This window comes from Aquila chrysaetos, chromosome Z (assembly GCF_900496995.4).
Source record: "Aquila chrysaetos chrysaetos chromosome Z, bAquChr1.4, whole genome shotgun sequence".
In the NCBI taxonomy this organism is placed as follows: domain Eukaryota; kingdom Metazoa; phylum Chordata; class Aves; order Accipitriformes; family Accipitridae; genus Aquila; species Aquila chrysaetos.
The window spans coordinates 81,510,073-81,522,247 of record NC_044030.1 but is presented as its reverse complement, the minus strand read 5'-3'; the positions used below and the strand labels follow the sequence as shown (position 1 = coordinate 81,522,247).

Below are 12,175 nucleotides of genomic sequence, written 5' to 3'. Positions count from 1 at the left end.
AAAAAAAGAGTTTCACAAAGAAAATAAAGAGTTGTTTAACCACTTTAAGAGCACGTTACAGTTACATCTTGCCTTGACTATGTCAGCCCCTTTAAATCTTTCAAACTGATGTTTCTAAGCTTAGTGCTCATAAGATTTGTTTGTATTTCAGCTATTCAGAATATCTTATTTACCTTGAAGAGTGTGGCTTTTTCAGGGATTATCCCTTTAATTTTCACCTGAGGTTCCAGAGGAAGTGGAATAAGTTCCATATCTGCTAAATTCATCTTTTCATTATCTGCTAACAATGCCTGAAGCCTCTCATTCTAAAAGAATAAAAGAATGAAAACTTGTTTTAAAAAAAGCCAAGAAAACCACAAACATAAAACACATACTAGGTATGTATGAAGAGTTAAAAAGTCTTTTGACAATGGATGTATTATTAATAAATAGCCAATTTATTCAATTATTTACTCTTCCAAAGAATCAAGGTTTCACTCTTAAAAACCAGTGAAATAAAAATTCCCCACTTGCAGTAATGTGAATAAGGAAGCAGATACTCCATCTAGTCTGAGTATAATCAAGCAATTTTTTAAGTGCCAGATATAATAGACTTACGAAAATTTATTTCTAAATTACCTGTTCAAGTAGCAGGATGATTTGTTTTCCATACCAGTATCAAACATTAGCTCTGTTTCAGAAACTGGATTCAAGTCTTTAGCTCTGATCATTTAAATACCTGAACTCAAGGAGATCCCCTACCATCAGTGAACCAAATTGCAAACAGCTTGCACAGATCTGATTCCAGGGCTTGCTCTACATTCCTACAACTGTAGTTACCAGAAACACAATACCAGTCAATTTTCAAGTACTTTACACTTGGTGCCCTACATAATAAAGGTTGAATACAGAAAAGTCTCTAGCCTTTTCCCTTACTGAATATAACAGGCAAAAACACACAGCAAGGTAGCCCACTACTGTTAGGAATACTTTTAGTGGTTAACTGCTGCTAGCTAGATTTTAATTGAAAAACCGAAGCCATTTGTTTCTTAGTTTTACAGAAATATCCCAGCAGTTATAAAAGACTATATGACAGAATGCTACCAATGTATTGTACAAGCAAGAAATACATTCTTACGAATTGAAAAACACTCCTCCTCTTTTAGTGATTACACCTTTATTACTGATACATAGAACATTCACAAAATTTCATAACAATGATGCAATACTTGTGTTTCATTTTCCTGCAGAAATATACCCCACAGATTTAAAGAAGGGTGACAAAAATCATTACACTGAAAAATACATGTTTAAAAATACTGATGTGTGCCAGAAGAAAAAAAAAAAAAAAAAAAACAAAAACCAAACATGAATAGAAATCCCTCTGGCCTTCCTGCTTCCTCCACATACACATCTGTCAAGTTCACTTAAAATATTTTAACTAAGAAGGACAAATCTTCTTAAAATGCACCTATGATAGAAATCCCTTTCCACAAGATGCAACAGAAGGCAAAGTTCCTTATAAAAGAATAGTTTTGTGGCGCTTGGAACAAATTAAACATTGCTGTTAGTCAAATTTCATTATCTCTCCTGGCATAATTCTCACACCACAATAACCTCTGCTACCTTCCCACATCCCCCACAACTTGTTCACTCTTGTATCTTCAACTACTCAATTATTCCCCTATCTTCCTTTTGCCAAAGTATCCCAAGATTTTTCTCAAGGGCCTCTTCTGTTTTTCATCTACAAACTTTCAGAACACTTTGGAACTTTGACCAATCTAAACCTCTGCAAAGTTTGTTTCAAGTTACCTAAAGTTATTACAGGACAGATGGACATCTGTTAAAAATCTCAGTGCTAACAATTTTTAGTTAAAAGCCAACATTCCTATTATCAAATTCTAGCCAGAGATAATTTTTCCAATCCTTTAGTTACCTTTTTCTTACGATTCCCACTTTCACGCTGCACTGCTTTCATTACATGAACCAGCCGATCTACAAATGTCTGCTGGGCTGCCAACAATGAACGCATAACTCTGACAGATTTATCACCCTAAATGAATTAAAAGAAACAAAATTAGTTCTTTGTTCTGTAATTATTTTATCTAGAAATTATTTCTTTATTCTTAGACCTTTGGGCTTTTAAGAGGTAAATGAATAATGACCAATTTCCTGTCAATTCGAAAGGTATTTTCTGTAAAACACAATCAGAATCACTGTAGCTGGCAATCAATTATCTGACCAGCAGTGCACTTCAATTTGCATCAACAATTTCAGTGGTGAACAGTCATGCATGACAAACCTATTCACACAGCCAAAATAAGTTAGTAAGGATAAGCACATGGAATATTCTTATGAAGCATAAGAGTCAGATTTAAGCAACATCCCTAAAATCAGAATTTTAGTATGAAGCGTGAGATACATGAAAATCAGGAAAGACTGCACATCTGCTATACGTTATAGCTTGCAATTCACAAAAGTTTTTATTTTTGTTTTTGCTTTTTTTCCCCACTGCTCCAGCACCCTCTGCTGCTGATACACAGAACAACACTGTGAATTCAAAAGATAGGCGTCTTGTCTCAATTTACACCGCAAGGACAAGTGCTTCCAATAAAGAAATAGTAAATAAAGTAGACTGATTACACAAGAGAGGATTTTAGGCCCAGCAGGCTACTAACAAGAACAAGCAATAAAACAGAGGAAAGAGTTCCCAATACTTGTTCTTTTTCTTTTTCAGTAGTTTCTTTGGTTTACCACAAATTCAAAATCCAAGCAAAAGCAGAAGCTTTTTTAAAATTTCAATACCTATGACATAAAAACCTGTCATCCTCCTAGACACCTATGTCTTTTTAAAGAATGACTATCCCAAACTACTATGTATTTCCTCACGCAGAGGCATTACCTTCAGCAAAGCCTGACTAAATCTTCTCATCACATTTAAGTACATTTCGTGAGTCTTTGGGTCCCTCTGCTGAGTGTCTTGGTCTTCACACTCCACTATTACATACCTGCAGCATAAAAACAACCCAAGTTATGCTGTGCTCTGGTGCTACACAATTTGAGTGAAATACAGTAGCCCCGTATTATAGGCCTGGAACTAAAAATAAAGTCGATCTTTGAATGAGATCGCTATCTCAACCAACAGGTGAACTCTTCAAAATTGCATAGTCACAAATTCCCACTTGGATCAGGAGAGCCTATCAAAGTTTCTGAGGTCTTTCATTTGCAATGAAGCGGCATCACTCAAACAGGACAAGTCAGAAGTCCAAATCACATGAACACTCCAACCGAGCAGTACACATGGGAGGAGCAGGCATTCCACTGTGCTACTACCCTCTACACAATGTAGTGGCTGCAAACTTGCTATTCAAATATACCTGCAAAACCAAGAAGAATGTCACCTTACCTGTTCCCTATTTTACCATTAGCAATGGTGGAAGAGATGGTGTTAGTCCTGAAGCAGCTCTGCAAAGTCTACATTCCAAAATAAGTTTTCATTTCTAAAATTAGGATTCAGGTACAAGATTTAAACAGTACAACTTGGGACAGTTATACTGAAAATTTATATGTTAAGCAGTTGTTTGGAATGCTTTTATGCATCTTTCTGTTCACAGCACTTACAATCAAAAAGTAGCTATGCACGGAAGTTATTCTTTCCATTGATCAATCTATCTCCTAGCACCACCCAGTAAAAAAAAAAATATAATCCCACTGTTAAAAAAAGGAAGAAATTAGCAAGTCAGTCGATTTTAAAACACTGAATTTGGATTCAAAAGCGACTCTACACATTCAACAAACACATCTGGACTTTACTCTGGCAGCTAGAATTAACCCTTCCTTATGCACTTTTTCAGAATCTCTTTCCAACTGAATGATTAGGGGACAAATTAGAGGACTGTCATTTGCAGCTGATCAGATTTGACTATTTGTAAATACATTTTACAAGTCTTATTTGTAAATACACAATATATTACATACATTAAAATAAGGCATATGTAACTCATTCCATGAGTATTATCTCAATGAAATCTGTAACTAAAGATTACTTCTAGGACTTTGGTAATAAATTGTTCTACATCATTCCCTCACTAAAATGACAAAATTAGATTGCAGTAGTATGTGCATAAAAATAAGTCCATATTTACAAAGCCTGTGCACCAAAACTTAAAGGGAAACAGGAAGTAATGAATTGAAACATGCCATTTTCATCTTCATTTGTTAAAAAGCCCTAGACAGTTTCTCAAAGCTATCTTGAAACAAGGAGTAAGAGTAATCCTTCATACTCGGATAGGTGTCTCGTATGTCTGAAGAAGAGACAGAAAAAAGCAGTAGCTGACTTCTGTAGCTGCTGTTAAAGTATGAGGATAGGATAGCTTTACAGTGACAAGTGACTGAGCAGGAGGTTTGATTTTCAAGGGTTATTGTACTTTTTCCATTGATTATTTTAGGTGCATGCTGTGTCTGGATAGTTGAAACAAGCAATTGATCAGCAGCCAAGAGGATTTATGGCTACGTCAGCTGAAACAGTGGCTGCAACATTTGTATTTTGTCACCGAGAAATTGAGATGTCTGGAAAGAAAACAAAGAATAAATTGACTGGGTTTTTTTGGTTTGGTGGTTGCTTTGGGGTTTGTTTTTTTTTTTTGTTTGTGGTTTGTCTGTTTGGTTGTTTTTTTGGGTTTTTTTTTGTTTTGTTTTTTGGTTTTTTTTTTTTTTTTTTATAAAGTCATAAGACAAAAACTTCAGAGTTCTGGATGTTTGAACTTTCTGTAGACTGAGATGTTGCCAAAATTTAAGTGCACAGTTTCTATCCATGGGTTAGAAATAAGCTAATCTACTAACAGTGATCTTAATGAAGAATATTTGATTAAGTCAAGCATTTGGCTTCTACCCAGATCAATTCAGCCTGCAATTATTTTAATAATTTAAATTTGACAGCACTTTATTCTGAAGCCAAACATTATCTTTGGCCACTGCAATAGGAACTGTAGTTAAGTCATGCACTTAAATATCTTAAATTCAAGCTACTGAAAAAGCAATGAAATAATAAAAAACACAAATGGAATCACTCTTACCATAGGTTAGGATTATTTTAAGAATTTTAAAAGAACGGTTTGGTAGGTTTGCATCACATATCACACTGTTCCCAATTCATGACTTACTTGTGGTTAATATTCATAGCACATTAACATATGATCATGGGTCTTAGTATTTTTAATTATTAGATACATCTACAAAAGATACAAATGCAAATTGACTTAAGTTTAGCCATGTAAAAGGCATCTACGCTCTCTATTTTAAAATACATGTGTATATACAAGTAAATAGCTGTATGTGTTGTGTATATGCACTTATATATGTACATTAATATATACACATATACACACACACCTTCACAGGGTACAGCTCTATTCATGTCAGCTTCCTTCAAATGAGATAATTCCTATCTGCAAATGCTTACTCAAAAGGCATGCAGATGACTGGTTTAGGCATCTAATTTAATTCTTAAACCACTGAAGTGAGACAAGATCCTTAGCTAAGTAATCGTACTTCTCCACTATCTAAATGAACTATTCACAACCAAAGTTCCCCCTTAAGAAAGCATGCATCTGCAATGACATTTTGTTTGTGCTCATAATATACCCACAAATGGAATCTAAAAAAATAATTAGATTAGCACAAAAAAAAAATAGTGCTTTATGAACCTTCCTAAAGTACACTCTTGATTAATACTAAAGTGCATAACTTCAGTATTCTAGCCAACACTGTCAAAAACTATAAACACAAACAAAACAGAAAAGCAGAGCAGAAGAGGAACTTTAACTCCACCCCACCACCATAAACAATTTGAATGACAACTTTTAAAGTACAGTTAGGCTTTTTTTTTTTTTTTTTGTACTTAATGCATTAAGTACACTGTACTTAATGACCTACAAACCACCAGCGCCCTCCTTTTACAAATCATTCTGTTCAAATGCATGTTGTTTTAAATCCACTACTTCATCCTGAGAGAAACTGAGATTCTCAAGTTCTCAAGACAGGTTATCTTTTGCTGTGCATCCTTCTGGGTATTATAGCTGTGATTTCAATTAGACATTGATACAGTATGAATAAATAGTTTCTAACATACCAGTACAAGTAGTTTGCCAACGTCGAATTTTTGCATGCTCGTGATATCAAGAAAGTGCAAAGGTCTTGCTGGAAGGGATTTAAGAAAAGCAAAATTAAGCTGTAAAGAAGTCTAAGCACCTGAGAGAGACACAAAGTTAAGGAAAAAAACCAAATAACTGCAGGGCATTTTGAGAGATACATTTCCTTCTAAAATCTGAATCCAATCCAACTTAATATTTAAATCATATTAGTTTTAATATTACTCCAAATCCTGCAACAACACTACAAGTAAAAAAAGGTCTGCTATTACAGTAATATATTTACCAACATGTCAAAAGTACATATGTTCTCCAACAATAAATCTTTAATATAAAGTTTCTATTTACAGTATATTACACTTTCTTCCTATGCAATTATCCATTGCTGTAAGATTCAACCCTGAAAGGGATTTGCTACCCTGTTTTGCATCCAGAAGATGTGAAAATCTTTAAGATGTTCTACATTTTAACATAAAGAAAAAATCTGTAGAGGATACACAGCATTTAGCTGCTTTTTCAAGGTTTAATATTCCAACTAACAAGAAATATGTGTAACTTTACTGATATGCTCAATTTGAGGTGTATTTTCTATGCAGTAATGAGACTCAAAAAGGAAGATTTGCAACAGAAAATGGATCTTTAGTTCAAAGACCAATTAACTGCACATTACATTAAAATCAGACTCCTTCAAACTGTCTTTACCTTCTATCTCTCCCTCCCTCCAGTCCCATTCTTATTACTCTTCTACTTGTGGTATAAATTGAGTATAATCCTTGGCAGATGTAAATCAATACAGTGTCTCACTTAAGTGCAAAAAAGATGACACCCATGCCAAAGAATATGGCTACAGGAAGAACAGATTGCAGAGATTAAAACATTTGGATAACTGTTTTCCATTTTAAAAAAACTGCTTTAAAACACCTCAAACACATGCAGTTGTCAGTATCTAATCAGCATGTGATAGTCTTTGCAGTAATTTTCTCCTTTAAAGGAGAGTACTTTAATTTTATGAAGAATTCAGTGGCCAGTCCTCCAATTTTGGGTAGTGTGACCATGCACATAAATAGATGCCTGTAAAAAAAATAATCAGTTAAGCTATTGCTATCTTCTTAGCATTTAGTTTAGATTTATATTCTTTGAGCACTGTAAGTATTCAGCAAGATACAGTAGAAAGATTCAAATATTCACAAACAAAAACCAAAACCAGTAGCAGGTCACTAAAAAAGTATCAAAAACAGAAGGTAAAGCATTTGACTTACATCAAGGTTTTCACTGTCTGCAAGCTCCTTTGTCTTAGAAGTAAGAGGTGGTGAGGAAACAGGTGGAATAGGACTCATGATCTGGGAACTACATAAGGAAAGCATGTAATTGGCATGATTCGAATTTCTTGCTTGGGGAGCAGGGGGCATGCATGGAAATAGCAACGCGTTTCACTTTCACAGCATAATAAATTCAGAAAACTGGATGAGAAGTAACTTTGAAGATAGTATCTCAACCCTGTTTCAGAACAAACTGCATGAACAGCATCTTTGACAGCTGCAGTTCCTGAAAACGGCAAAAATCTGTCCCTGGTTAGCTACACAGTTTATGGCTCTGAAGGACATTCACTTACATGAAACTTAGCATTTTGTTTCATCTTCCATAAAAAATAAGCAGACATAGATGGGAATTTAGCAAATCCACATTTTCAGGATAAGCTTTTTTTAAATGTTCTTAAGATGAAATTGCTAATACACAACACCTGCAAGCACTCGTCTCTGGAATGCAATTACACATAACAGAGTAGACAAACCCAATGCTTGCAAGGCAAAATTATCACACAGCAAATTTACCTGAAAGGAAGTAATCAAACAGCTCTACTAACATCTAAGTGTCATTGCAGCCTCAAAACACACCATACATCCCAGTATACCCACTCTACAGCTTAACAGCAAGATCAATGAAAAGCAGCGTACTTGTAATACGAAAAGTATATCCTAGTGATACAAGGGATTAGACATTGAAGCTTAAGACTAAAAATCCTGGAAATTTGTATTAAATATGCACAGGAGACTTCAGTTAACCAAGTTTGTTTGCACCTTGCTTAATACTATATTAATTAGATATTTCAGCCTTTCTTTTGGGTTCCTGCAAGAATAAAAACTGTGCTCCCCCAGCTCCTTTACATTCACAGGACTCTCCCTACACCTTCTTCTGCAGGAGCAGGAAGAAATTTCTATTTCAGACTGATCGGACTTTTAGATCCATATTCTTTGATGCAAGTGGGAAGTGGAGCCTCACATAGCTTCACTGAAGACATCCTAATTTTCGCAAGGACAGAAGGAAGCAATGCCAGCATTTTTCCTGCTCTCCAGAAGTTGTCTTCCTTTCGTGCAGTAAGGTCAAAGGCCACAACTTCAAGATTAAGAATGTTTGCTCTGTAAACTATCTGTCAGGAAATACATTCTGTGAAAGCTCAGGGATCAGGTTTGTTTTTTTTTTAATGTTACCGCTTCAGATTATAAAATAGGATGTTGAATATGCAATAGTCCCTAAAAAGGAGAAAGAATTTGAGGGCTCACAGTGTTACATGTTTCTGCTTTTCTACTGGAAATCTAAGTTTCTTACCTGTCTATTTCTGCACCGTTAGTTCCAGATGTTGTCATGCTTTCTGACATTGAACCTTGACTGTCTCTCTTGCTAGGTTCCAGTCCATTCTTTATGTCATCAAAGTTTTCATATTTCAATGCCTGGACTAACTGTAGCAGGTACATCAGCAAATCCTCATGGAGGAAAAAAATTAAAGTGAATTGAGGGGGTCAGACAAAGCTGACTAGGCCTCCATGTTTTCAAAATTCTATTTTATAGAGAACTCAGTCTGGATTTAGTGGCCTACAAAGAAATGGAAATTGGGGTCTCCCTAGCAAGCAATATACAATAGAAAAACTGGTGTAGGATGAAGTTCAACTCGCAAAAGATACTGAATTATCACACTACTAATGTTTTGTTACTCAAAGGTAGTAAGTCCTAATTAAGTAAATATTTAAGTGCAATTACTACTTTAAAGTTCTCCTTAGTTAAGCTGCCCTACTTGCTTCCAGCATCCACAAAATAAACCTTTCAGTTTGTGGCTCCAAGAAAAAAATTCAAGCATAAAATTTAGACCGTGGTACCAGGAATTCAGATTCTCTCTTCTCTTATGCACTATCATTTTTCTTCTGGTTTTTTTTTTTTTTTTTTTTTTCCAATCCCTTGTATAGCTGGGGATCCAAAAAAACCCACATATCTGATCTATTTTAGATTGAAGTATAGAATTTTAATCACTTGCTGTTTATAATGAATTTTTTCCCTCTGCTATTCAACTTGCTCTGTATAGTTGCCTTTAAATGTTTCATAAAAGGTACATTTTTCAAGTCAAAGCAGTATGACCTTAGCTATTGAAGTAGGCCTGCAAAAATTTGATACATTTATGCTCCCTATTTTAAACTCTATTGATTGCCACGGATTCAAGAGTTATGGTAATACATTCAAAGTATTATTTTTTTTTTACCATCAAAAGAAAATTAAATACATAAATAATTAAAAATTAACAGATTAGCATCTATTAAGTGGGCTCTACTCACAAATCACAGCTCATCATATTCTAATCAGTATACAATTAGAAACACCTTATTTCCACAGATGCTTCTCTACTCACTTTCTTGAGCAGAAGAGTATGATGATATACTGCTTCAATTTAGCAGGAGGATTTGTTGGAAATCTTTTAGTAGACTATTTAAGTTCAGAGCACTTCTATGCAGGTTAACATTCAAAATTTGTCACTGGTTTCTGAGGAGAACATATGGTGGTTTCACCTTGTTTGACAAAACTAGCTATCACTGGCTGCTCACACTAAGACAATTATCAATGAGTGCCAATTAATAATGTGAAGACTTTGCTCCATAGAGAGCTTACAATAAATAGCATCACAGTGAATTTTTTTTTTATTTTTTTTTTTTTAGTTTTCCATCACTATTCTTTACTTAAACACCTTAAAAAGTAGCAAACATTTCAAGTACTCAATGAGACTAAAAATCCTGAGACCACCTGACTTTCACATGTGTCCACAGACCAATGAATACCTCATCATCAGCCTGCTGAAGCCGGGCGACAGCATAGCGCCGAACCGTTGGGTTGGTGAAGTGTGATGACAGAAGTTCTAGAGAGTCTTCCACATCCATGGGCTTCCACTTGCCCAGTAGCTCCAGTGCTTGCTTTGCCTCCTGTGGTAGGTCCCAGTTGACACATTTTAAGAATTTTGTCAAGGCCTAAATAGAAAGACATTGGACAATTCATCAGTGAAAAGCCAGGCTAAACAAATTATTTCAGAAATTAATGTTTCATGTTAAGGTAGAACTGGATTCAGACTGTGTTTACATAAGCACAGACCTGGGAAATCTTACTGATATAAGTGACAATACAACACTGAATTGTTTTAGTATGTCCCAAAAAACTGCAGCTGAGTTATCTTCTAAGTAAAATGTAAAGTCAATGGTTACTGCTCCACCACCACTACCACTACATTAAAAATGCCACTGCTGAGGGATTTAGTTATTTAATTTACTTCGGGCTTTTGGTGTGCTGCTACTTATTCTGGTAACGCTAACCCTTGTCTAAAAGGGATGAAGAAGCTACTCTTTAATAATTTTTATTTGCTGCAGACAAAATTGGCAACACTGGTATTTTAAGCTGACAAAGTGTTTGAAGAAAGGCTGCTGCAGTAATAGACAGTTCACATGATTTAAGAGAAAAAATTACAGTCACTAATTTTTAAATCAGTAACATTGTAGAAAAAATAATCTTGAATAGCTTCTAAGACACTGAAGGTCTGTATCTCTGCAAGGACAGGACATTGTAGAATAAGTGCCAGATGAAGCACCTCTTGCGTTAATAAGTCTTCTCAAATCATTCAACTTACCTTCTCCTGATTAGTAAGGTAATATCTGAATTTCCAAACTAGATCCTGTTCCTCGTACGTTAGCTGCTTTGTCGGTGGGTAACTCACTATGATCTATTAGATACATAGTCAGAAAGTGAGTTTAAAAACATGAACAGGCATAACTAACAAGTTAACAGACTACACTGTGACAAAGCACAACACTGACAACACACGAAAATAGCTAGAAACAAACAAAAAATCTTTCCAACAACACGAAGTTCTCATGCTATGATGGTGATGCTCTTCAGTTATGTGGTTGAACTGGCAGTGTAGGCAAACATACACAGTTAATTTAAGACCACCATTAGCACCTACCTGATATGTGCACAATATGCATTCTTATCACCCCAAAACTGCTTTACAGAAAAATGAGCAAGTACCTTCTGCTCCTGAGTTGGACCCATCTAACTAAGCATTTGTAAGAAACACTTAACATTTCTTCATTAATCACTTTCTATAAACTGAAATTAACTGTATTTTCCTTAAATTGTCACCATATATTAATACCAGCCTACCTAATAAAATTGAATTTAGCCATCATATGACTGACTTACATTAAGCTGATCTCGCGTAGCTGCATTAGGCTTCAGATCATGATCAGAAGGTCCACTTCTTAAACTTCGAGCAAGCTTGTGATGTTTGCTTTCTACTAAGTTCTCCTAAACGCAGAGAGTAAGTCAGTATTCATAAATACTTAAAACTCCAGAGAAAATTACTACTGAAATGAAACCATCTAGGAAAGACTCACCAGTATCTTGAATAATGCATGGCAATTAAAATTCACATCTAAAACTACAGCATCTTCTGGATTTTTTTGCTGTTGTTGTTGCTGTAGTTTTAGAAGAACCTCCTTCAATAATATGTAGAGGGTTGTTGGGGATTTTGAGGTTTTGTTTTGGTTTTCTACTTCACATAATTTACAAACCCTACCTTGCCTTTTGGTGAATTGCTGCAAAATGTAAGCGTTTCAGTCGACATGTCTGTGATTTAGACAGCACTCACAACGTGCTAGACACTTTATAAATGTTTTTTAGGATGATGTTTGCAGTATAAAGCTTTGTATGCAAGAAAAACATCTCAAAAAGTTTTC

At 35.1% G+C, this 12,175-nt stretch overlaps 1 protein-coding gene across 2 annotated transcripts in view; it reads right to left on the bottom strand.

Annotated features, from left to right (window-relative positions):
* PIK3C3 (phosphatidylinositol 3-kinase catalytic subunit type 3) overlaps positions 1-12,175 on the bottom strand; it is an 81,432-nt gene that overhangs the window by 48,938 nt on the left and 20,319 nt on the right. For both annotated transcript variants that reach the window (XM_030004229.2, XM_030004230.2), the window contains 9 exons: positions 11,640-11,744; positions 11,065-11,157; positions 10,229-10,414; positions 8,736-8,890; positions 7,388-7,475; positions 6,110-6,177; positions 2,882-2,987; positions 1,916-2,032; positions 174-305 (listed from right to left, as the gene is read on the bottom strand). In XM_030004229.2, the coding sequence (XP_029860089.1) occupies positions 174-305; positions 1,916-2,032; positions 2,882-2,987; positions 6,110-6,177; positions 7,388-7,475; positions 8,736-8,890; positions 10,229-10,414; positions 11,065-11,157; positions 11,640-11,744 (1,050 nt within the window). The remainder of the gene's footprint in view (positions 1-173; positions 306-1,915; positions 2,033-2,881; positions 2,988-6,109; positions 6,178-7,387; positions 7,476-8,735; positions 8,891-10,228; positions 10,415-11,064; positions 11,158-11,639; positions 11,745-12,175) is intronic.